The sequence below is a fragment of the Loxodonta africana genome, chromosome 3, assembly GCF_030014295.1.
Source record: "Loxodonta africana isolate mLoxAfr1 chromosome 3, mLoxAfr1.hap2, whole genome shotgun sequence".
Classification (NCBI taxonomy): domain Eukaryota; kingdom Metazoa; phylum Chordata; class Mammalia; order Proboscidea; family Elephantidae; genus Loxodonta; species Loxodonta africana.
In genome coordinates, this window is record NC_087344.1 from 163683781 (window position 1) to 163711174 (window position 27394).

General features: G+C 37.3%; 2 protein-coding genes across 7 annotated transcripts in view; one reads left to right on the top strand and one right to left on the bottom strand.

Moving 5' to 3' along the window:
• The window catches only part of ST7L (suppression of tumorigenicity 7 like), a 185818-nt gene extending 183243 nt beyond the window's left edge, over nt 1–2575 (top strand). For 4 of the 5 annotated variants that reach the window (XR_010321496.1, XR_010321498.1, XR_010321497.1 and 1 more), the window contains 2 exons: nt 2146–2359; nt 2449–2575. Coding sequence is in view for 1 of the 5 variants with exons in the window: in XM_064282410.1 (XP_064138480.1) it covers nt 2146–2196 (51 nt within the window). In the remaining 4 variants the exon portion in view is untranslated. Of the gene's footprint in view, nt 1–2145 lie in introns of all 5 variants that reach the window. The other variant, XM_064282410.1, reaches the window with a different exon arrangement.
• The window catches only part of CTTNBP2NL (CTTNBP2 N-terminal like), a 55687-nt gene that overhangs the window by 17578 nt on the left and 10715 nt on the right, over nt 1–27394 (bottom strand). For both annotated transcript variants that reach the window (XM_010589578.3, XM_003409581.4), the window contains exons 2-3: nt 25448–25573; nt 22539–22646 (exon numbers count right to left, since the gene is read on the bottom strand). In XM_010589578.3, the coding sequence (XP_010587880.1) occupies nt 22539–22637 (99 nt within the window). In that variant the 5' untranslated portion in view covers nt 22638–22646; nt 25448–25573. The remainder of the gene's footprint in view (nt 1–22538; nt 22647–25447; nt 25574–27394) is intronic.

Here is a 27394-nt window from a genome sequence, read left to right on the forward strand (position 1 = left end):
GGAATACCCCTTGTTTTGGCAGTTCCCTTTCACTCGCTGAAGGAGAACTAGATTTTAATGTTTGACAACATTGATGAAAGAGGAGTTAGTCTCATCTGAACTTCATTTAATCTTAATTTTCGGAAAATGGTACAAAATTTAACATGGAGTAAAAGGAGAAAATTTTCATGGTTTAAAAATTATTTCTAACATATTATTGAAAACCCAGTATTCCCTCCACTTAACCATAAGCACATATGCTATTTCTCAAATCTAGTCTTTTCTATACATTTATTTTCTTTAATGCTTTTTGGCTCTAGCATCTAATAGAACTGGGATTGTATCTTGGCTCTAATACTTTGTGTTATTTTCAGCAACTCTCTTAACTTCTCTGCGTCTCAGATTCGTCATCTGTAAGATAGTATCAACCTTGTAGGTTTGTTGTAAAAATTAAATGAGTAATGTAAAATGCCTTCTATAGTACCTGACACACAGTAAGTGCTATAAGTCTAATTTTTTCAATGATGATGTTTAGAATATAGATTTTCCTTGATTTTAGATCCAGTGACTTCTAGGTCCCTACTGCTGCAGATTGAAGATTCTATAAAACTAGATTGGGCCTGGAAATCTTCACTAAAAGCAAAACAAAATCCATAAATCCCCAGATGACTCTGAGACAATACGTTATAAATGTATTGAGAACCTGGGTAACATACGACACTATATGTCATTCATTTTTTAATTAATCCTGAACTACATGCAACATTTTGTGTAATGTAGTCAATTGGGTATTTGTCTGTTGTATTATTATTAAATGTAAAAGTTTCCCACTTTTATGTCTTTCTTCCTACCTAGATTGTAAGAATCTTGAAGACATGAAGCACTTATCCACATGATCCTTCTTCTTTCTAGAGCCTGTTTTTTTTTCTTATGCCCAAAACACTTAGCAAATGTTTACTCTCCAGCCTCTTTCCTAACTCATGAGGGGCACAGTTTTTAATGCTTCTATCGAATACATAATGTATGCTGGGTACTATGCATATGGTGGGTGACGTAAGGGATGATAGGAGGATACAGATTTTACTAAGTTGTGGTCCTGTTCTCAAGCTTAAGATTTGCCAGACAAGTTTAAGGACTAACAACAATTAATGGCATTGTTTAGGAAATATTTAAACAAGGAGAGGGGTAGCAGCCTCTCCTTGTTTAAATGTTTTCTAAACAACATCATTAATGTTTAGAAGAACACCAAGTACAATTTATTTAATCAGAACTTTCTAAGACTCAGCCCTTACACCCATAAGGAATAGGAAGGAAAAGGCCAACCCTGGAAGTGGGTGGGCTCTGGTAAATAAATGAGACTATCAGCATTTTAATGAATCACAGGAAACAGGTTGATTGTTGGTACAGATTGGGGGGCGGGGAGTGAACCCAAAAACTATGTCTGAAGTATTAAGACAACAAGGCGCAGCCTATAGACTACAGCTGTGTGTAACTTTGTGAAACTGAAAAACTCCTTTATTAGAGATGTGCTCAGGCTTTTTCACGTGCTGTGTGTGTATTATGAACAGACAGCGTAGAAACTAATTTCAGGGTTAAAATATTAAAAACGAGTTCACTGAAGAAGACGCAAAAGAATATCTTCTTCCTCTATTTAGAGGATTCTGTGGAGGGGGGATTTTAAGCCATGTAATTGTGGGGGGTCTTAAAAAGGCTCATAAAATACAAACGGACTGTTACAACAAGGAAATGTGACAAGAAACAAGCTGCTCAAATATAAGGTCCTGGGAAGAGGTCCTCAGGGTGGCTGAGAAGTAAACAGGAAGTTTACGGGTAAAGAGGGAAGTGAGGAGGAATGTGGAGGCAGAATAAAAACAGGGCCTAATATGGTTTCAGAGCCACACCGTGGTGAGGGCAGGATGTCAGGGCAGCCAAAGAGAAGCAAGGACAGTGCTAATTATACAGTAAAACCTGTAAAAGCTGGAACATGTGTAAGGTGGAAACCTGTCAGAGAAGGAAAACACAAATATTTTCCACTAAAAGGAGCAACAGAAAAGTGAGACTCAGAAAAACAAGGCAGTCCCATCAAGTTCCAGCTCACAGGTTTTACGGTATATTTATGGTGCGATGGATTGCTTTCATGTGGCTTTTCTCACCATGGTCTTGTAGATCCCTGAGCCGAGAAGCTCCTGGAACCAGGAAACAGAGAGAGAGCTTTAACACCGAAGAAGGCGAGGAGAAACGGCAGCAGAAGCAGAGGAAGGAGACAGCCCGCTGGGCTTCCCTGCCCTTGGAATGAGAAAGCTGAGTGCCTCTGAGCAGGCTTGCTGGTGGAGTAGGGTGCCTCCAGGCACTTGGTGGAGCAAGAGCTGAGTGCCTTCAGGTGAGATTTACTGAAGATTTACAAGAATGGGGTGTCTTGGGGCATTTACCAGCAGAACTAAAAGACCTTTTTAACACTTGTCTAAGCAGGGCAGAGGCCCAGGGCCAGAGAGAGGTGTGCCTGCTGGAACAGCTGAAAAGAGGCTGTCCTAATGGAAGAACTGTATCCTGAGTGTTCTTGAACTTGTTACTTCCCTAATAAACCCATAGTCATGAATACTGTCTGTGAGTTCTGTGTGGCCATTGCAATGAATTGTTGAACCCAGAAGAGACGTAGAGAGGGCCGTGGGAGGGATGGTTGGTGTCAGAACTGGTAAAGATGGCAGAGAGAGGAGGCACGTCTGACCTCTACCTCAGAGGAATCAGCGCTGGGCTGCTGATTTTGATTCTCCTTCCCCCCTTGTGAAGTCAGAGGAGGTCAGATGCCACACCATTCTTACAACATCCTAATGACGGCAGGTAGAACAGGATTTCTATGATGCCATATTAAGGCAGAGAACAGGTCCCATGTCAGAAGCCAGAGGACGGAAAGGTATTGTCATAGAGCCTCACGTAGAGGGGGGTAGCTACCTATTCACAGAGGTAGGTTGAGAGTAAAATTAGGGAAGGATCATTCTTCTTTAGAGAACACAAGGGGGTGGGTAAAGCTGAGACTGAAAAGTAAAAGGAGGGCTATCGGTGCATGGTGAGGTGTTTAATTATAATTTTAACTGTGAACTGACAATGGGCATCATTACAATAAGGCACCGAATACATGGTGAAATCAAGTATGCTCAAACTGACCACTGCTACTATTAATTTCAAGTAATCCCAAATCAGGACTGCCTTTATGTTCATAATATAAGTGTACTGATGGCGACTGGAATATACATGGATCAGAAGAAGAGGAATTATCTTTGTTTGAAGACATATGAGTGCTTCCTTTTTATTCTGAAGGGTGGTAATACCACTAGGAAACTTAAGTGTCACCAGGGACAAGAATGGGATAACCAAGACCTCTTCCCCATAAGGAACAACCAAACAAAAAAACAAAACAAACAAACAAAAAACTGGCTATGTTATAGGCTTTATTTCAGACGCTCTTCCTTTAGTGATTTCTAGGTTTGGTGTGGTGAAGGTAGTCACTTGTCCCATGGGTGGCAGACACTGAGAGAAAAGGAAGGACGAAAGACTGAAAGTGAGGTTCTTAAAGGTTAAAGAACTCAGTTATTGATCTGGAAGGCAAAACGGGAAAGGCGGGATGATGAAGATTTTGTGAATGCAAACAAACAAAAAAAAACACACACTACATGCTGGAGAAATGAGGGATAAGTAAATACATTTTGAAAGACAGACAAAGATGTGTAATTTAGACAGATGCTCATAGGGGTCCTCAGCAGAAACGTCTGTGAAACAGTATTTTTTTTGTATGTCTCTGGATAGATGAAGAAAAACATCCAATACTATACTGTTAAAAAACAAACAAAAACCTATTATTTTATCTGACAATCTCAAAGTTACAAACCACTCAGGAAATGCAGATGACCATACCCAAACCCTGGTGGGTACAGTGGCTAAGAGCTATGGCTGCTGACCAAAAGGTCAGCAGTTCGAATCCACCAGGTGCTCCTCGGAAACTCTATGGGGCAGTTCTACTCTGTCTTATAGGGCCGTTATGAGTCGGAATCTACATAACCGCAACAGGTTTTTAATATACCCAATATGACAGGAAAGGGCAACAACTTAAAAAGTAGTAAAATGTCATTTGGGAATTAAAATCTGGCCTTTAATTTTTTTTTTTTTAGATGAATACAAATACACAGTGAACAAAGGTACATATCTCACTTATTTGATTTCCTTATACTACAAATATGGAAACAACCACAAAATGACGATTTCCTGTCTCAAGAGCAAATCGGTCCTTCTTAGTACAGGATGAAATGAAAATAACGTCACTAAACTGAATTATCAACAACAGTAAAAGTTATGAAATGATATTACTATAGTAAAGCCTCTCTTCTAAAAAATATGAATTAAGAACTGGCAGTCTATTTTGAGCCTTGAATACAGTCAGGTTAGACCTAAGAGCTCTAAACTCATTCTTTACATGACGGACATTTATGAAGTACTTACTAGGTTTCAGGTACTCGGGATGCAGTGCTGAACAAGATAAAGGTACTTACCCCTCATGGAGTTACATTTAGTGGAAAAAAGACTAGACAAAGAAAGTAGAAATAGAAATCCTATAATCTGTGATGTTTATCAGCACGAATACACAAATGCTCACATTATTATCAATCTAGTGCAGACAACAGAAAAAGAGAAACATTAAGTGTAATTCAATTCTAAAAAGTTGATTGGGTATACTTATGCATGAAAGAGAAGGGAAGGGAAATGGTGTTCCAAACAATGGGAACAGTTCAAGCAAGGCTACAGAAGAACGAAAGGGCATAATTTTGGTCCAGAGGTTAGAATACATCTGGTAGACAGGCAGGAAATGAGACTAGGTTCAAGCCAGTCTCCACGTGCCTTGAACATCACGCCTTTAAACTTAATTTTGTAGGCAGTGAGGAGCCACAAAATGTTTTTAAAGAGAAAAGTGACAAGATTAAATTGACGCTAATCTCATATTTAGGGAATGAGACTAGAACCACAGTATGTTAGGAGGCTAGGTCAATAGCCCAGTTGAGGGGCAATGATCATCTCAAGTCAAAATAGGAGAGAGAGAGAAACATCATATACAAGGGGGCATTTTGGAGATAGAATCAACAGGTTTTGGGATCTGATTAGACATGGGGGGTAAAGAAGAGAGATGACACTTAGACACATTGAAGTATTTAGCTTGGATGAGTGGGTGGCTGGTGAAGCCATTGATCTAACAGAAAACAAAGGCAGAACAAACAGGTTTTTAGGAAGGATGCTGAAACTGCAACATGAGATATTTAGGTAGATATGTCAAAAAGGCACTTTGATATATGAGTCTAGGGGTAGGAGAAAAATCAAATCTGGGCATTAACCACCTATTGAAACCAATGCATCTGATTAAATCCCCAGAGAGTTAATAGGTCAGGATGAGACAGGGCTAAGAACAAAGTCCTAAGGAATATCTGTTTATGTACTATTCATTCAGCTAACATATTTAGTACTTAAAATGCACCATTGTATTGTGCTAGGTGTAGAGATAGAAAGATACATAACAGGATCAGCACAGTAGATGTATACTATGGAGTATGACTGGGCAGAGAGAAGCAACAGTTTATGTGCACAGACCTCAAAAGCACAGTACTCAGTGCAAAAAGTAAAAACAGAATGAGCTATTTAACACAGTACCATTCGTGTAAAATAAAAATTCACACGAGGGATGCCAGGTAAGAAACTAAAAGCAGGAGTACAAATGACATTTAATTATTTCAGTGTGAAGAGGGTAGAGAAAGAGAGTAGCTTGAAAGGAAGGCATGATTGAAAGGAGTTTTTTTGTTTTTGTTTTTTAAATATTGAACGGAGACATATGTCCAGATAGGCTTTGGGCCAAGGACAAGAGCCAGTGTAAGGGGGGAATCTGGAGAGCTAAGAGGAAGCAAGGGATAACTGATGGAGCAAGGCCATGAAGAAACAGGGAAAGGATGGGATCAGCAGTGCAGGTAGTGGCACTAACCTTGGGATAGGGTTGTATAGAAAAAGAAGAAAATCTCTAGACGTTTCCAATCAATGAGAACAGAGCCTTCTGAATTCAATAATAACACAATTACATACTTATTTCTACCAATAAATTCAGTTTTTTGTTGAACAAAGAGCTTATTACATACTGAGAAGAAAAAAAGACAACATATTTCCCAGAATTCATTGGGTAGAGTTGGCTTTCTGAGGCAGAAAATATCTTTTTTTGATTGAACAGTGAAATATTATGAAATAGAACACTATATTTATGAAGCTAAAAATAGGAAAAATACTTTGAAGGGTTACAGTATCCTGCCATGATAATAATAAAAAAAATTTATTAAAATTTTAATCGTGTAGCTGCTCATGTATATGTTGTCAGCTTTATTTAGTTCAAGTTGATGACCTGTGAAAGAATGTGCTTTGAAAGAATAACATTTAGGTATATTGTACAAAGGCAGAATTTGAAAACTACTGAGAAATGTACTCTGCTCTTTTGGGAGAAAATCAGGGGTATGGAGGCAACAAGCTCATGCTTTCCCTAGGTGTGCTATGCTTATCTCCATCGCCTTGACTGTATTTTAGAATCAATACAGATTTACATGAGCAGTGTAAACTCATATATGAAAAGGAAAGGTTGCATTCCAACTCCTTCCCATTCCACTGATCATACTATACTTATTACAAGTATAATCTTTATTTTAATTTTACCACTAGTATTTTCTCATTAAAATTTTAACAACACAGTCACATGCTGCATAATATCCATTCGGGCACTGTCTCATTGCATATATGTCTGTGGTCCCGTAAGGTTGTAACAGAGTTCAGAAATCCCGATCGGAGGATGGGACACAGCGAACGCAGCAGCTTCCCGCATGGAACACATATATCTCATGTCTCCTGTATACAAAATGATTGAGCTGCCAGGCATATAATGGTACGGTACATATATAACCTATAATATACATGTCCTGATAGTCATAATGAACACCTATATTACTGGCTTATATATGTACTGTACTTTCTATCATTTTAATGTAAACTTTCCCTACTTACAAATAAGTTTACTGTATAACGCATATGCTTCAACTCATAGGCAGCGGCATCCAATCTCATGCATGGCACATCTTGAGTGTTGCAGCGTTACCTCTATTTAATTTCCTTTTGACAATATTACGGTGAACTGCATCACAGCTCCCAAACCAGCAAACCAGTGCTAGAGATAGCAGCAAGAGGCAAAGAAGTATCGATTTGGAAGTGAAACAAAAAGTTACTAAACAACACTAAGGTGGAAAATCAGTGAATGTTACTGCTTGCGATTTAGGCATGTTTGCACAACGTTCAAATCACGTAACATCCTATTTCACAGAATGTATCCTGGACATTAAGTGATGTATGACTGTATAGAGCTGAAGTCCTTCCTGACCACAATCAATCTCTTTCCTCTCCCAAAGTTCTGAGAGTGAAAGTTATCCTCCCAGCCTTTTTCCAAGCATACACATATACGTACATATGTAGAAATAGCCAATTACATAAATATTATCATTCTGTACAACTGTTCTGCAACTTGTTCTCACCTACTGTGTCACAGAGATCTAAGTCAGTATGTAGCTTTTTTTTATTCTTGTTAATGAGGGGGAAAAAAAAAGCGATGACATTTATATTCCATAGTAAGGATGCATCAGCTTATATCACCAGTGCCGTTTGCTGTCAAGCTGATTCTGACTCATGCCGACCCCGTGTGTGTCAGAATAGAACTATGCTCCACTGAGTTTTCAATGGCTGATTTTTGGGAAGTGGATTACCAGGCCTTTTTTTCCGAGGCACCTCTGGGTAGACTTTTGCACTTCCAAACTTTCAGTTAGCAGGCAAGCATATCAACCATTTGCACCACTCAGGGACTCCTCGGTTTTGATCAATAAGGTATGGATATCTATATAACTTTATCTATGTATCAGTTTCTACAGCCATACATTATTGATGGATATTTAGGTTGTTTACATTTTTTCTACACTGTATTAAACAATCCTGTACTGAAATGAATATCCTTAAACATTCTTCCTTGTGCATATATGCAAGTAGTCTGGTAGAAGAGATACATTACTATAGTTTCCTGAGGTAATTACTCATCATACAATACAATCCCCAGCTTCATTCTCCAAATGCACTCCCCCTTCCCATAAAGATTTTCAGCCAACATACAAAATGTTTTCCTTTTATCTTCCTAATTATTTCTACAACTGTCTAAACGAAAAGATTATATGATGAACCATGGGTTCTAGCAACCTCTTTGTCTTTCTCTGCTTCTCTTCTCTTTATGGAGGCACCTAGAAATACCCTCTGATTAATCACATCACAAGGCTAACGCATGCTAGGACAGCACAATAAGAGGAAGTCAAAATAACAGGAATAAGCTGTTTCCCTTTTTTATTTGTTTTAGTTTCAAGCTGAACAAATGCAATGAAATTCCCCACTGCTGTGATTTTTTTGTGAAGCCCCTCCTCAACGGCTGGAGAACTGTGTGTTCTCTAAAGGGGTAGCATTTTACGAGCTGAATTTCTTTGTTTCCTCAAAGACCTAAGAACAACAGAGCCTACGGCCAGATGTCAGAGACCTTTGCTTATTCTTCAGGCACCTTCACTCTGGAACCCGTAACTGCCACAATTTGTAATGTGCATGGTGACGTGATAAAAAGATGAACAGCAAGTAGCTGATACCAATTATTTTTAGGAGTTATATGGGCCCAACACTTCCCTGCATGGAACAAAAACGCCTAATCACTTAAGAATGCAGTCCTCTTTTTATAAACACCCAACTTCTGAATGGCCCATACATACAAATGAACAGCCTTTCCTGCTTCTTTTGGCTCTTTTCTGCCAGAGCGCCCCACCACTGATGCTGGTATTTTCCTCTCCCTAACTTCATTCTCTTTCCAGGGCAGACCATTTTGGGAGCATATATCATTCTCAAGGGAATCAAGGCAAGGGGAAGGAAGGAAGAGGCTTTGTGAGATGTACTTCTGGCTTCACCAGTTGCAACCTAAAGCTGTTTCTTTTATGTTTTACTACGCACACTGTTCTGTGACTTATATTTTCACTTAACTATATTCTCGGACAATGTTCATATCTCAGACAACGTTCCATATTAAACATAAAGATCTTTCATTCTCTTTAAGAAGCTCTGGTGGAGAAGTAGTTAAGCCCATGGCTGCTAAATGAAAGGTCGATGGTTCAAACCCACCAGCCCCTCCGGGGGAGAAAGATGTGGCAGTTTGCTTCCTTCAAGATTTCAGCCTTGGAAACCCACGGGGCAGTTCTACCCTGTCCTATAGGGTTGCTATGAGTCAGAATCGACTCGACAATGGGTTGGTTTCATCCTCTTCAATGGTTGCATAGCATTCTATTGGACAATCATATCATAATTTACTTGACCAGACACCTACTAATAGATGTTTAGGTTGTTTCTAGCATTTTGCTTCTACGAACATTACTATAGTAAATATGAATATACTTTATTCTATAGTCTTAAGTATACTTGCAGCATAAATTTCTAGAAGTGGAATTACTTCTAGATATATGCATTTTTTTTTTTGATGGATACTGCCAAACTCTCCTTAAAGGGTTGAGTACAACAACATGTGAAAGTACCAGTTTCTGCTCACCCTTACCAATACAGTTTAAAAAAATTTTTTTTTCTCTCTTATGGTCAGATCCTATAGTTCATTTAGCTGACCACAGTTTATCTGGAAAAAAAATAGAATTACAGAATATGACCTTTAGTGTCTGCATGTAAAATGGGGGTCATATCTACTTTACAAGACTGTAAAGAGAATTCAGTAAGATATGAAAAGTGGAAACATCTGGAAAGCTGTAGAGCTCGTAAAGGAATCAACTTTTAGGGACAGATTATGACTCCACAGCACAGTAAAATTCTTTTGGAATTTTATAAGGAACACATCTAAATAAATCTTGTTTCCAGTATCAGGATCTAGCAAGGTGGAAAAAAGCTGAAAACTAGCCCCTCTGTTGCAAATTAGGAAATTAAATGAAGTGTTTTACACCAGTGTTTTTCAAACTATGGCTCATAATCAATTAATGGATCGTGCAACTAGTTTAGTGGGCTACAATCAGCATTTAAAGAAAAATGAAGCACACTAGAAAATATAGTATGGTATAGTATAAATATTATAGTTTAGTAAAAGATAGTTGGTACGTTTTAGTGTAATTTTGTTTTCATTAATATATGTAGGTGGGTGTATATGTGTGTCCTGGATTGTGGGGAAGTGGTGAAATATATTCCAAAAAGATTTGAAAGACACCTCTGTTATGATAAACGGGTTTTCTTTTTTTTTTTTAATCACCACCTTCTTCTTCCTTCCCCTCAACTCTGAAATCTGTTTTAGTTTAGAAATTTACGTTGGTTTTTCAGACAGATCTTTTGGTGCAGAGGTTAAGAGCTTGGCTGCTAACCAAAAGGTTAGCAGTTCAAATCTACCAGCCGCTCCTTGGAAATCCCACGCGGCAGTTCTACTCTGTCCTATAGGGTTGCTATGAGTCAGAACTGATTCAACGGCAATGAGATTTTTAGGTAGAGACAGTTGAGTTATTCTGGGTAGGCTGGAAAAGAATTTTAACTTAATATCAGGAACAGCAAAAAACGGAAGAATTTAACTATCGTTCTGATTAGTATCTTTTCCTACAAAGTGAATAATATATAGCTATAGTACCTTTTTGGAAACCCTACTGGTGCAGTGGTTAAGAGCTACGCCTGCTAATCAAAAGGTTGGCAGTTTGAATCCACCAGGCGCTTCTTAGAAACTCTGTGGGGCAGTTCTACGCTATCCTATAGGGTTGCTAGGAGTCCGAACTGACTGGACAGCAATGCAAAGGTTTGGTTTGGGTTTATAGTATCTTTTTAGAGCAAGGCTGTTAAACAGAAATCTGAGCAAGAATTTTGTTGTACGAGATTTTTGCTATTTAAAAACAAGTGTTTTTGATATAAAATAATTTATATATAATGCAAAAATTTCAAGTAAAAAATTTTAAGTTCACATAACTCCACTATTCAAGGATAACCACTATTAACATTCAAACTGTATATTTCAATGTATTTTCTTGAGTGTTCTATCTAGCTACATATATACAGTTATGTGTTGCTTAATGTCCACGATACATTCTGTGAAATGGGACCATTTTGTGATCTGGACACTGTGCAAACATGCCTAAACTGTGAGCAATAGTATTCACTGATTTTTGACCTTTGTGTTGTTTAATAACTTTTTGTCTCACTTCCAAATTGACACTTCTCATTTGCCTCTTGCTGCTGCTGTCACTAGCACTGGTTCTGCTATGCCTGGGAGCTATGATGCACTTCACGGTAATAGTTTCGAAAGAAAATTAAACAGAGAGATAACACTATGACACTCAAGAGACGCACAATACACGAAAATAGATGCTGCTGCCTGTAAGTCAAAGTATACACTGTTATACAGTAAACTTCTTATTTGTAAGCAGGGAAAGTTCACATTAAAATAATGATAGAAAGGACGGTACAGTACATACATAAGCCAGTAATAGAGGCATTTATTATGGCTATCAAGACAGGTGTATTATAGGTTATTTATGTCCTGTACCATTATATGCCTGGCAGTGCAATCACTTTGTATACTAGAGACATGAGACACACATCTTGCATGCAGGAAGCTGTTGAGTTCACTATGTCCAGTCACGTCTGCAACGTCCCGTTCTCCGATTCAGATTTCTGAACCCCTTTTTAACTTTATGGGACCACGGACATATATGCTGTTGGATGTTGCCCAAATGCATATTTGGTGGCGCATGACTGTACTTATTATTCCTATAATTGGGATTAAAAGATACATCCAATTTTATGCCCTGCTTTGTAAATTTAACATTACATTGTAGGAACACTATTGTGTGATTAAAAGTTCTTCATCAGCATCACATTTTAAAATAGCTCTATAATAGTTCACCATGTGGTTGTACCACCCAATTCATGTAACCGTTAACTATGGGTTTACTTTTTAGAAAGAATTAATTGGAACTAGATCAATATGTTACCATAGGTTGTTTGGGGGTAATTAGAAGTAACTTGAGGAAAAAACTTTTTTGGAAGTAAATTTTTACATCAAGTCATGTAAACTACTGCAACTGTCCCCAATAAATAGGTGTATTGAGATTAAAAACTTTAATAAAAGAAAACCAACACTGAATTTTTTATTCAAAGGTTAACAAGGAAGCAATACCAGGTCTACCAATTCTGCAATAACTGGCTCTGAAGCAGCATTCAGATACAGGGGTGTCCCCTGTGAACACAATCCCCTTTAAGATGAACCTTCTTCCTGTGCTCCCAGATTAACAAAACAAAAAATGCTTTCTAGGGAATATTAAACGGATGGTGCATTTTGATGTCTATTTCCTGAATAGTGATATGATATACTAAAAATCAATTTAAATGTTGTAACATGAAAAGATAACATTTAACATTGTTTTAAATGGACTGATTACTTCAGCTACTCCTAGGAAATAAGTAATTAACATTTTTATCAGGAAATGTTCTTTTTTTTCCCCCTCTTTGGAAAAATAATTAAGAAGTCAATAAACTATTAAAGATAAGGGATAAATAGACTTAAAGGAAAGCAGTTCATAAAAGCACCAGAGGTATTTCTTTCTTTTAAAAAATATTTTACAATTTTTAAATTACTCTAAGTTTTGCCATTGGGAAAGTAATTGCTGGATTCTACTCAGTAAAATTTTTAAAATTACAGAATTCTAGGTACTAAAAAGAGCAGCAGAGCAAAGCTGGAAAAGTTCTACAGCACGCAACTTGATCTCAGAGAAGGTCAATAAAAGAGAAAGGGTATGAAGCCCTCTTTCAGATAGTATTTCAGATATACAGCAAAGACAAATCAAGTATGCTTTCAACAGGTGCAGGAAAGTATTTGAAAAATCCGTTCCTGATAAAAACCTCCTCGACCTGATAAGGAACATCTGTGAAACACCTCCAGCTAACATCATACTTAATGATGAAACAAACACTGACAGCATTCCCCCGAAGATCAGGAACAAGACAAGGTTGTCCTCAGCACTTCTGCTGGAGGTTCTAGCCAGTGAAACAATGCAAGAAAAGGAAATAACAGGCATCTGGATTAGAAAGAAAGAAGTAAAACTATTTATTTGCAGATAACATGATTGTCTGTAGGAAAATCCAATGGAAATTTTAAAAAAGACACTAGAACTAATAATTTAGCAGGATAGCAGGATACAGGATCAATATATAAAATCAATTCTTTTTCTGTATACTAGCAACAAATAATTAGAAATTAAAATTTAAAAAATAATGTCATTTATATATTCAAAGATAGGAAATATTTGGGATAACTGACAAAAGATGTGAAAGACCTATGCAGTGAAAACTACAAAGTGCTGCTAAAAGAAATTTAAAAAGACTTAGGAAATATACCATGTTCTGAGATTGGAAAACTCAATATAGTTAAGATTCTCCCCAAATTGACCTTTAGATTCAACATAATCCTAGTCAAAATCCCAACAGACTCTTTTAGTAGTAACTGACAAGCTGGTTCTAAAGTTCACATGAAAATGCAAAGAACCTGAATAGCCAAAACGACATTCAAAAAGAGCACAAGCTGGAGGACTAACAAAAAAATCGAAAAAAAACCCTCAAACCCATTGCCATGGAGTCAGTCAATTCCAACTCATGGCAACTCTATAGGACAGAGAACTGCCCATAGGGTTTCCAAGGAGCAGCTGGTGGATTCAAACTGCCAACCTTTTGCTTAACAGCTGAGCTCTTAACCACTGTACCACCAGGACTCCGGAAGACTACTACTACCTGATTTTAAGGCTTATCGTAAAGCTACAGTAATCAAGACAGTGAGTACTGGCATCGAGGCAGACAAATTGATTAACGGAAAAGAACAGAGCTGAGAAACAGATCCACAAATATGTGGGTAACAGACTTTGACAAAGGTGCAGGGGCCATTCAGTAGAGGAAGGACAGTCTTTCCAACAAATGGTACTGAAACAACTGGATATCCACAGGCAAAAACAAACCCCCCCCCCCACCAAATTTTGATCCATATACAAAACTAAGGTTGTATCACAGACCTAAACGTAAAACCTGAACTGTAAAACTTCTAGGAGAAAACCTGTCTGACCTTGGGTTAGGCAAAGATTTCTTAGAAACGACACTAAAAACATAAAAACTTTTACTCTTCAAAAGACACAGTTAAGAGGATGAAATGACAAGCCACAGACTGGTAGAAAATGTTTGCAAGGCAGATATCCGATAAAGAACTTCTATCCAGATATATAAGAACTCTCAAAACTCAATAATGAGAAAACAACTCAATTTTTAAAAGTAGGCAAAAGATTCAAATAGATACTTCACCAAAGAAAGCAATACAAATGGCAAATAAACACATGAAAAGATGTTCAACATCTTTAGTGATTATGGAAATGCAAGTTGAAACCACAATGAGATATTGCACGCATATTAAAAACCAGTTGCTATCAAGCTAACTTTGACTTTAGAATGGCTAAGATTAAAAAGACCAGGCATACCAATTGGGATATAAAATGGTAACAACCACTTTGGAAAATAGCTTGGTAGTTTCTTAGAAAGTTAAATATACACCTACCACATGACACAGCCATTCTACTCCTAGGCATTTATTCAAAAGAAATGAAAGCATATGTCCGTACAAAGACTTGTGTAGCAGCTTTATTTGTAACAGCCCCCAGACAGAAACAACCTAAATGTTCATCAGCAGGTGAATGAATAAACAAATGGTGGTAGAGCCACACAAGGAAAAGAAATAAACTATTGATACATAAAACAAGTGGATTCCAAAATAATGATGCTGAGAAGACAGCCCCCCCCCACAAGAGTACATTCCGTACGTTACCATTTATGTAAAATTCTAGAAAATATAAACTAATCTCTAGTGCTAGATCAGGGGTTTTAAGGTGGTGGGGAAGGAGTGGGAAAGGTTGGTCAGGAGGGTTACGAAGGGGCACAGGGAAAATTATGAGGGTAATGAATGTGTACATTATCTTGACTGTGGTAATAGTCTGATGGGTGCATACATATATAAAAATATATCAGTTTATGCACTTTAAATATGTGGTTTTTTGTATGTCAATTATACATCAATAAAGCTGTTTAAAAAAAAATAACAATATGCCAAATTAAGCAACAGAGGAGTAAACAAAGAAATCAACGGGAAAAAATCAATTCTGCTAAAAAGGCTTCCACATTATCGCTGTATTTCCTGTTTTCATTATAAAGAGAGAATATAACATAACATCTGTTCCATGCCCCAGAGGTCACCCTTAACCCTTGCCAGCTGTCTCAAAATACATGCTTTTGGTTGTGGGAGTAGGGGTGGATCAACTCGGAGCCATCAATTCCCATAAGAAAAATAAGCTACATTACAAGCCCTGCTGATAACAAACATTTAATAAAAGATAAGAACTCTCATATTCCTTACAAAGGCAGCATATTATCATTTCTTGCTTTGTGGAATATACCTTTTTTCATAAATGGATGGACTTTGAACAGACGGACCTATATTCTAATAACAACTAATGAACTAATAATAATAACTGAGTGCCTCAATTAGCACTTGCTAGCTCAGTCTTCACAATAACCACACCATTTTACAGAGTAAAATAACATGTCTAAGATCATACGACACTTAAGCAGCAGTGCTCAAACCGAGGTCTGATCTGAAAGTCCACGTTCTTAACCAAACCAAAAAACCAAACCCACTGCCGTCGAGTCTATTCGGACTCACAGCAACCCTATAGGACAGAGTAGAACTTCCCGGTAGAGTTTCCAAGGAGCACTTGGCGGATTCGAACTGCCGACCTCTTGGTTAGCAGATGTAGCACTTAACCACTACGCCACCAGGGTTTCCATGTTCTTAACAGCTACGTTTCATTGAATAGTCTGATAGTTTTGCAGGGGCTAGTAATTATCTTTATGCTTCTTTTTTGAAAAGCTCTGATTTCATGTATGAACTTTACTCAGAGAGAGTAGGAATTAAAAATATCAGCTACTCTAACACACTAAAATTTTGGCCACTGGTTTTGGCTTTTTAAAACACATTTTATAGTAAAGGTTCTGAATGTAAATCTAGAAACCTTATAATTAAATTCCCCAACTACAGTTATGTTTGCTTCCCAATATCCCAGTTCTTATCCAGGCAGAAACTGGATTTCTCTCAGTGATGGCCTAAGTTCATGTGATCTTTATCAGTGATCTAAACCATGTAGCCCAACCTTAAAGTTCTTCCTAAAAGTCATTTATCAAGGTGGGATCCTTTCTGGCCTAAGGATTGTTAGGTCCAGGTTTATGGGTGCCAAAGAATGCTTTGAGTCCATTTAAGCACACTCACAGATCTGTTATTAAGTAAGCTGATACTTTTTTTTTTTAATGCAAATATTCTTGACAGGCTGACTAGTATAGAACAATGTATGGTAGTTGCTTAGCTCAATTTTACCTTCCTTATCTCAGGCCAGCCTTTATAACAATCTGCTTCTATAATAGGCACAAGGCCAGGATGAAAAGCAGATGTCAGGCTCTGGACTTACAGTAGACTAGTATTCGTGATGTTCTTGAGATACAGCAACTTCCATGATAACTTCTGGTTTGCTCTGTATATCTGGTATTGTCATAAAATCCTTAGTGATAATTATAGCTATTATTTAAAAATATTTTCAGCAAAAGTAAATCATTTATTGCCTCTGTATTCAGATATGTACGTAACAATTAGATTAAAAAAAAAAAAACAAAAACTCCTTGCTGCTTAAAACAGTCAGAATAGTTAAACCCATAGAGTGACATATCACATAGGCTCATACTCCAAATATATTTCTAACTTTGCCCTGTCTACAACATTTTTGCCTGTAAATCTTCTTGCTCGGGGAGTTTTGCAATGGCCTTTGGCCAAAAACAACCGAGTTTCATCCTAGGCTTTAAAAGAGTTATACCTGTTTTATGGTTGAGGCATCAGTGGAAAAGAATTCAAGGCTGCTTAGGCTAATTTTTTTTTTTTTTTTTAGGCTAATGCTACATAGAAGTTGTAACACTTTACCATTTACCATTGTATAAGCAATTTAGAATGCTTTAAAATAAAATGATACTAATAAATGCAGGGTAGATTCTATTTAGTCATAGCTAAGTGTGGCTTTGCATCAGATCTGAGACATGCATAACTTACACACTCAATTTGGAAGCCGTAAGAATAAACTATTTAATCTAACTTTGATTAGCAGTCAAGTCTGTTTTCTTGTTTGGGTTTTTTAAATGGCTGTTGATTAAGGTTCCCTCATCTTCCTCTGACACAGTCACAGATCACCCTGGGCAGCCATTTCCTAAATTTGCTTGGAATTAAGGAGCTGAACCTCTTCTGAATTGTATGGTCCTCCCCCGTGTCTTACCACCCCCCCTCAAAGTTTATGGGCAAGGCAATTTGCTTCCATTGTGGAGATTCCGATAGTGAACTCATTCATGAAAATAAAGTGGACAAGAGAAAGACTTTCATAAAGAATGTTTTTTTTCTCTGATGCAATTCCTTCTAAAACAGAAAATCAGTTCAGTTAGGACCAAACACAGTATAAATGGCCTCTGTAGCAATTAGACTTCAAATATAAGAGAGCCTGAACATTATGTCCTGTTGGCTTCCCTGGTTCTATGCCAAACATGTCTTGGCTGTAACAGAAGAGTAAGAGACTTACCTTGGGGAGAAAGAGAACATAACTACTGGGGTTCTACCCACTGCCTAGAAGGGTGTAAATGCAATGTGGCACTTTGCAGCAATTTTGGAAAATAAATGGAGCTATTTCACAATTATAGCTCTACAGATAGGATCTACTTACAAGCTACAGTAACTTTAAAATATATCCCTAAATAAATCAAACCCTTGCCAGAGTGACCTCGTATTCATTTAGAAGCAACTAGGAACCATACGGTTTTGTTAAGAGATGCAAGGTTGAAGAATAAATTTTATGTTTAGAAAAATATATTTTGAAGGTAAGGAGAGGAACAGAAAGATAAACTTTACTCAAACAGAAAGGAAAAAGCCCATCATAGTCATTTAGGACAAAACCCAAAACCTTTTCAAACCACCCCTATGCATGAAGAAAGAATACTAAAAGGAAGAAAATTAGTAAACTGCCATATTAGTTCAAGAAGTCCAACAGATATTTATTCTGAAGAGCTATAGAGATATGATAAAATCATTACGGAATCAAAACAGACAAACATAAAATAACAAAACAAACAAACAAAAAAAACTACTCCAGAAATAACAAGAGATTCATTCCAACTTAAAGACTCTGGTATGGCAGTTGCTTTTCTCAATGAACGAAACATTTTTGATTCCAGTTGCCACTTACTTTATCTAACAATAGGCTGTTTAAAGATGTGTTACTTCTGGTGAAGCTATTCATTTCCGCTCAACTGTAGAAAGTTTAAGCCTCAGAAGATAACTGTATCACATACAGATGGCATGCAGAGACCAAATACAACACTTGTGCCTGATTCTGGATGGTATCTTGTATCACAATGCTCCCTTAATTATAGCTCTCGCTTCTCAAGCTGCTCTTTCAACTTGTCGGAAGCTGCCTATAGTAACTAAAATTGGATCCATGCAGAAAAATGTATTTTAGGAAAACATGTGCAATAAACCACCTAAGCATCTGTTAACATTAAAACCAGAAGGCAGTATGTTGTACAGCACATAAGAACAGGCTGTAAAATTTAATAATTCACACCACTCACTTTGAAGTATCATGGTAATCTTCTAAAGCCACGCACCACAATGGCAAAATCTTTTCATTTGTTCAATAAATATTTATTGAGCATCCATTTATCAGGCCCTGTGCTAGGTGCTAAGGATATACTAAATACCAAAACACAAAGCTTTGTAGGTTTGTATGGTTTTCAGATGACTAAAAAGCAGTGAGAACACACACACATTTGGAAAACTATATAGAAGAAAATTAAGATCATTCTCTGATTTTTCCAGTAGAAACAGCTACCTCTCTACTCCCACCCCAATTTTGAGTAGGCTGACGCCCATGAGTTTTTTTTTTTTCCTAATTTGAAGCAAATTTTTAAAAAGAATTTTTATTGTGCTTTAAGTGAAAGTTTATAAATCGAGTCAGTCTCTCATACAAAAATTTATATACACCTTGCTATATACTCCTAATTGCTCTCCCCCTAATGAGACAGCCCATTCCTTCCCTCCACTCTGTCTTTTCGTGTGCATTCCACCAGCTTCTAACCCCTCTGCCCTCTCATCTCCCATCCAGATAGGAGATGCCAACATAGTCTCAAGTGTCTACTTGATCCAGGAAGCTCATTCTTCACCAGCATCTTTTTCTATCCCAATGTCCAGTCCAATCCCTGTCTGAAGAGTTGGCTTTGGGAATGGTTCCTGTCCTGGGCTAAAAGAAGGTCCAGGGGCCATGACCACTGGGTCCTTCTAGTATCAGTCAGACCATTAAGTCTGGTCTTATGAGAATTTGGGGTCTGCATCTCACTGCTCTCCTGCTCCCTCAGGGGTTCTCTGTTGTATTCCCTGTCAGGGCAGTCATAAGTTGTAGCCGGGCACCATCTAGTTCTTCTGGTCTCAGGCTGATGTAGTCTCTGGTTTACGTGGCCCTTTCTGTCTCTTGGGCTCATAATTACCTTGTGTCCTTGGTGTTCTTCATTCTCCTTTGGTCCAGGTGGGTTGAGATCAATTGATGCATCTTAGATGGCCACTCGCTAGCATTTAAGACCCCAGATGCCGCTCTCCAAAGTGGGATGCAGAATGTTTTCTTAATAGATTTTATTATGCCAATTGACTTTGATGTCCCCTGAAACCATGGTCCCCAAACCCCCACCCCTGCTACTCTGGCCTTCGAAGCATTCGGTGGCCCATGAGTTTTTGTATAAGTCAACTGGTGATATTTATGGGAAACTGCTTACTGGAATCCCAAGGCAAGTGGGGATAGATCCCTGGGTTAGCCTCGTTAACACCTGTTGCCAAACTATTATAGTGTTATAAAATCTAATTGGTATTTATAATAATGCTGCTCCTGGAAAGTACTTTGTGTTCTCAAGGGGGTGACCACGAACAAAGTTCTTCCCATTTCAGCCCAAGCCATGGAACTCTTCCAGTTCTAAGCCCTGCAGGTAACTTCAATGGAGAGGGGAGGCAGGGGCTTCAGAGGAGAACTGGGGGAAAGGAAGTGGGAATAACAACAGCATTAAGGGTGAGGCATTAGGAATGAGCTCAAACTTTCCCCCATCCTTTTTCTTTTCATTGATCAGATAAACATGGGATAAGAAATGGCAGGGCATCCTGGGTTAGGTTAAACAGGTTAAGACTTCTGGTAATAGTGGGATGGAGCTGAGAAATAGAATAGGGTTTTCAGGGACTTACAAGAGAGGGAAGAGACATTACCAATAGTGACAAATGGGGAAGGCCTGTGGATATGGCAGAAATGAGTCACCAAATGGAGTGAACGTTTATGTGGAATATATGCTGGCAGTCATTAAAATGTTAGGCATTGTTGAGGACTCACTAGAGGCATTCATTCAAATGTCTGGCAACCATGGACTGCTTCTTGGATAGAGGTACGTGGTATGTACTTACAAGATATAAATAAAGGGAAAAGAAGAAATGAACACGAAAGCGTTGGAGTATTTGCAATGTCATGCAAGATGTAAAGTGTTACACACAAATATTAGTTACCAAAAAAAAAAAAAAAAACCAAACCTGTTGCCGTTGAGTTGATTCTGACTCATAGCAACCCTAAAGGACAGAGTAGAACTGCCCCAGAGGGTTTCCAAGGAATGTCTAATGGATTCAAACTGCTGACCTTTTGGTTAGTAGCTGTAACTCTTAACTACTATGCCACCAGGGTTTCCAAATACTAGTTACTAATCATTTATTCTTATAACAGGCAAGGAAACTTTGCTCCAGACAGACTGAATGACTTGACCTCGGTCACACAGTTATGCTCAGGCATATGCAGCTTGGGCAAAGACTCAACCAAGGAATTCTAACATATATGAATAGGCATGTAGCAAAGCTATAAGCACGTGATCCCCAGGGAATCCACGCAAAACAAAACTGAAGGAGAAAGGGAAAGGAAAAAAGAAATAAGGCAGACCCCATCCCCCCATATCAGAAGGAGACTGCCTCATACACTCTGGGGAAATGAAACCATTGATGATTACTTACTACACATTACAAAACTACAAAGGAAAACAAAAAAGCAATGGTTTGCAATGAGTAAGTACTCTGAGGCATATCTAATTAGAGAGAAATGTCAGTCTTTATCACTTAGCCTAAAAGACATAAATCAGTATGTCACTCTAAACCTAAGAGCATATCGGAATATGTAGGAACAGATTTTATTTTTATCACAATTATCAATTCAGAATAATCCAGAAAAAGATTACCCAAACATGATTAAATAAAAACACTTTAATCAGTGTGGGAAGGGAAAAAAGAAAAGCTAAAGAAGAGAAAAGATATAGCTTTTTGTATGCTTTCTAGGCAATGGTTATCGTTGGGTACTTAGGAAATCCCTGATTCTCTAAGCCTTCTGGAATGGCAATGAGAAAATGGTCATTGTTGCAATGAAAAAATCTTCAACAAAGCAGCATCATATGGACGCACGTGAAATATTAATACAAATGTCCCTTTTATTCAATAAAAGCTAGGATAATTTTGAAAACTATAATAAGTAATTTCATAACTTTTTACCGAAGAAATTTAATAAGGTACATCAATATTACCTCTGGTTAAAATTTTAAATCATAAAAATCTTCTTAGCTATTTAGACCCAGTTGCACTTTGCAGGGACTCTGCTTTCTTTGGCATGCTCAAGTCTGACTTTCTTTGGGGCCTTTTCCCTTTCCTTTTGGGGGTATCATCTTCCTACTACTCATACAGACACCCTTAAGATCTTTTCTTCCCCTATCCAAATGTGCTCTCAAGACAGACTTTATACCTTTATACCAAGGTATAAAGGACTCATGACATTTGAAAGGAGTTATGCTACCTTGTATTTTCATAGATATCAAACACTTAATAAAAGTAAAAATTCTTAATCTGGGCTTCAGGGAATCATGGATGGTCTTCATGATTATATCTGGAATTTTTCATATATGCTTATATACATTTTTTAGGAAGCTGGTCTCATCAAGTTCTCAAAGGGTCAGAATTCAAAAACAGCAAAGGTCCACTATGCCAAAAGAATGAAGTTCAAGGTCCAGATGTTAGCTGAGGCTAAGGCGACTATTTTGGAGGATAAAAGGCTTTTCACCACTGTCCCTAAAATCACACCACATAGGTGGGCTACCTTTAGCAAATATCAATACGTACACCCAGACCACTAACATCAATGGGGACTAAAAAAATATCCTAGTTAAATAAATTACCACTGAAACAACTTAAAAAACATATGATGACTTCTCATTTTTTTCTTTTAACATACCTTTAAAGCTTCTATAACAAGGTCCCTTGCTTCAAGCTCTCCTTCAAGAATACTGAATAGTGTCAGGAGTTCAGGCTTGCTGAGTTTTTCCAGATTCATCCTGAAAGCCTAAAACAAGGACAACAATCAGACAATCTCTAGAAGATAGAGTTAACGTAACATTAAAAAAAAAAAAAAAGTATGAGACAGACAAGAAAAGAGGAACAGTTACAGTATAAAATGCTTTCAGAAAGGAAATGATTACAATTAAAGAGAATGGCTTTCTGGTGTTAATCACAAACTGAACAGTAATAGAAAATAAAATTCACTTTAATTATTAATTTCATAACTACTCACAAGATCAACTTTTCATCATTTTTCTTCCAGGCATATTTCTAAGCAGACATTCTAGAAGGTCTGGGAAACAATTAGCCACTAATTTTTGTTCACTAGAAGCTCAGGTAAAATTGTTTACAAGGAACACTATTACACTGAAAAACTGTTAGACCATGAAAAGATTTCCCAGTTTTAGAACACCAAAATTTCAAAACTGTATATAAAACATTCTGGCATCCCTCTGAAATTGGCTTAAATGGAATCTGAGTAAAAATAATGGTTGGTGGGAGTATGGGAGAAGATTTTCTTTTAAATTTTCTACTTTTATGAGAACATCTATCACAATATTTATATTTTGCACAGTAAAACAGACTTAAAGGCAACCATATGCAAATATACTTTTAAATGACTTCTTAAAATATATTGTTTAAATATCCTAATTGGCCAAGTTATTACAAACTGAATTTATGTGACTCAACGAATTCACATTTCTATGAGGCCCTTCAACATTTTGAAATCTGTTAAATGGCAAATTTTGTGGCACAAACTTAATCCTTTCCACAAGATTAATTTCTCGCAAACCACACATAGAAGTTAGACTACACAATCTTTGAAGGGTCTTCAGACCACTAGGTACAGTAAGATACATTTTATAACTTCCAAAGTAGAGTAAATATTATTTTCCTTCTCCCACTTTTTACCTCCAGATTGCCACTCTCATAATAGTTTTCTTTAAAGTGAATCACAACACGACTAGTTCACACACCCTGCAGTAATTCCCAACTCTTAGGAGCACATTAAATTTTAGGGGGCACACAAAAGAGTCTTTGATTCCTTCCAGAGCTACTGCCTTTAAGTGAAAAAGAACATGTAGAAAATGCATACTTTACTGTGTCATTAAGACTGTATTTCAGGACATGCTGTTCAAATCCTGTACCACATCGTAAATATGCTCAATGTAACCTCAGATCTAACTGCTAACTTTCTAACGAGTGAGTTTTAGTCACAAGTAAGTAGTTCCAACTTCTTTAGCATCAAAGACATGTCTCATAACTGTTTAAAAATAAAAACTAGTAAAATTAAATTTATATAAAATGATACATTGGAAAAAGCACGTGGCTTTGCAGTCAAAAGGATCTTAGGTCTGCATCTTCATCTTCCTAATTGTATGACTTTGGGCAAGTTTTTAGATTCTCAGTTTTCCTCTCTGTGAATGGGGGATGATGATACGGAATTCACAGGGTTTTTGTGAAGATTAAATGAGTTAATAAATGTAAAGCATCTTGCCAGGTTCCTGATACCAGCTCAACAATGGTTTAATTATTAATAACTACTATCCTCTCTCATTCTCCAAAAGAATTCTAAAAAAGGCATTATCAAAATTGGGGGCAGCCAAGGACAAAGATCTCAGAAATATCTTCAGCTGCCCTTTTGTAGTTGAGAACCACAGATGAAGAATGGTGAGGCCTACCAGTTGAATCACACTGGTTTCTTAGATGAGCCGCCATCCTCTCCAGTGGCTTCATGTTTTTAGCTCCCTCAGAGAGATTACATAAAAGGCAGAGGAAAATGTCTAATCATTTTTATGCCCTTTCTCTTCCCTCCCATGATGTTGAGCAAATTAATGGGCACATGGTAAAGGTACTCCATAAATACCAACTGCGCTGATAAAATCAACTGGCTGTATAAAAGGACCAAGGTAGGAAGGTAAGAATAGAGTTAAAAAATGACAGAGCTCTGCATATTATTACTTTTTTTCAGCACCTTTACAGTCTTTAAATGTTCTTATTTGGAGATCCAAAGCTTTGGCTTAAAGAAGCAGTGTGATATGAATAAAAAATAATGGAATGGAAGTGAGGAATGCAGAATTTTGAGTCTCAGCTCTGCCACTACAGCTCTATATGACCCAGGGCGGGGATCACCCAGTCGCTCTGGCCCGAGTTTCCTCACAGGTAGAATAAGACAGACTAGATCATTTCTAAAGACCTTCTTGGCTCTATTCTAAGCTTCTGTGAGTATTGATAAATCAAGTACTATTTGTTAGAGGATCCAGTTAAATAAGAATAAGAGGCAAATACATAAAGAACTAACTCAGACTATATTCAATTCAAAGTCTTCTATCTGTTGCGATAAATATTCTCATAAAAGAGTCAAACTAAACCCATCTTCAGTCACTTTAGTTAGAAAGCAGTCCAGTCTAGGCAAGAAAAAATTCTGTTCTTTGTAAATGGTATAAAGAACAACATTCTCACTTGTTATTTCTACATTTGCAAATCACTTGTGCACACAAATTCGAATATCTGGAACATTTTGCTATTATGTGCCAACTCATTTAGCTTAGTGTCTACATGAAGCGAATACAATACAAATATGACACAGCTGTGTAACTTGAGAACCAACAGATCTGTTTCTGTACATTCTAGTAACTTTATAAATAATAAAATGTAGCAGTTCTTTGCTGTTTTATACATTTGAATCTAATCTCAATATACAGAGCACTGTAATACTTTTTTGTCTGAAGTGTAAATGAAAGATGGTAAAACTGCATTCTGTTTTGGGAGGGCAATGACATACTGGGTTGGGGTGATACTGACCTGGTAATTGGTAGAGTCACACTTTAGTCCTCGAATATAAACTCTTGTGGATTTCTTCAGTTAAAATTTGGGAAAATTGACAAATATACTTAAAAAGCTGTCAGCATCATGGGAAAGTGTTCAATGCTGCAAAATAATAAGAAATAGATTGTCCAGGTGACCATACTGTAAGCAATTTGGTAAATCCCATAAATGTCAACTATTATTATCGCTAGTGAGGCCTGAGAGCTGTAGGTTAATACGGACAACAAAGAAGAAAATAGGCAGTTCTTCTAGTTGAAGCTGAATAATATAGGAAAAATATCAGGGATCTGACTTCCCTTTTGTAGTGATAGAGAAGGTGAAGGCTTTGGAAATTCTTCTTACTTTGAGGTCCACTGCAATTTCAAGGACCAACTTCTGAATATCACTAGAAGAGACTTTCTCTTCCTGACCTGACAAAAGCGTATCTGTTCGAATCACCATGAATTATGCATAATGTACGCAGATACAAAAATACCATAATTACTGCTGAATTTTTCAAATGGGCAAATTTGTGTAAGAATAATTATCATCCGCTCAACTCCCACTAACCCATATACAAATGAACCTGTCACCATCTTGACTTTGTCTACAAAGCTGATTATTCATCCTCAACTTCTGTTTTTCCCCATTTTCACTTATTTATCCCATTTATTTATGTTTTCCTAACCATGTATTAGACCCAGCAAGCTTTTTAAAAAAATGATAAGCTTTGAATTTTATTTGATAAAATGTAATTTTTGTCTTGAACTTTAAGGTCCTATTATGGATTGAACTGTGTCCCCCCAAAATATTTGTAAATCCTAACCTCTATGCCTGCGGTTGTAATCCCATTTGGGAATGAGTTGTCTTTGTTACATTAATGAGACAGGATTAGTGTAGGGTGTACTTTGAGTCAATCTCTTTTGAGATATAAAAAAGTTAAATGCAAACTAGCAAGCGGAGATGGGGGAAGAGAGATGCCAAGCCACATGAAGATCGCTCAGGAGCAGAAGCTCAGAAGAGACAAGAACCTTCCTCCATAGTCAACAAAGAGAAAACCTTCCTCTTAGAGCCACTGCTCTGAATTCAGACTTCTAGCCTCCTAAACTGTGAGAGAATAATTTTTTTTGTTGTTGTTAAAGCCACCCACTTGTGGTATTTTTGTTATATATAAAAAAAAGGTACCAAGTCAGAAAGTCTGTTTGAGGTGCTGAAACCTAACAGACAAATAGACACGGTGTCAAAGGAGGAATAATGCAATGCAATAAACGCTTGTTTCATTCAACCAAAAATCAGTCATTAAGCTAATTATAAATCTCTGAAAATTAGGAGAGGGGATGTGGGTTTGTTGTGCAGCCAATAAAAAAGAATACAGACCCAACATACACAACATTGAATATGCTACCCATCAATTTCTGCCCAACATATAAATTATGTGACTCAGGATTTTCAGAAAAGGCTGTTCCTAACCCATATTGGAGCCTTGGTGGCGCAGTGGTTAAGAGCTACGACTGCTAACCAAAAGGTTGACAGTTCAAATCCATAGCCACTCCTTGGAAACCCCATAAGGCAGTTCTACGCTGTCTATAGGGTTGAAATGAGTTGGAATGGACTTGTAGGCAATGGGTAACCCATATTAGAAATATGATTGCCAGATCTTTGGAAAGCCATAGTGTAATCTACATGCTCATTGCCTACTTATTTTCTAAACGAGCTGTTACTTGTCATCGTATGACAATGACATCTGTTATAAGTGACTTCAAAAGACAAAATCATTTTAACCAGATGCTAAGCTCCTTCCTTCCATTAGATGCTCTCTCCATGACCCAACTTTCCTTAGAGTTTAGACACAGATATTTCTGTCTAAGGAATGTTAAAGCCTATAAATTTGAAATAAAAACCTCTTGTAGACAAGCTCCCTCATTCTGGCAATTCTGGTTGTGC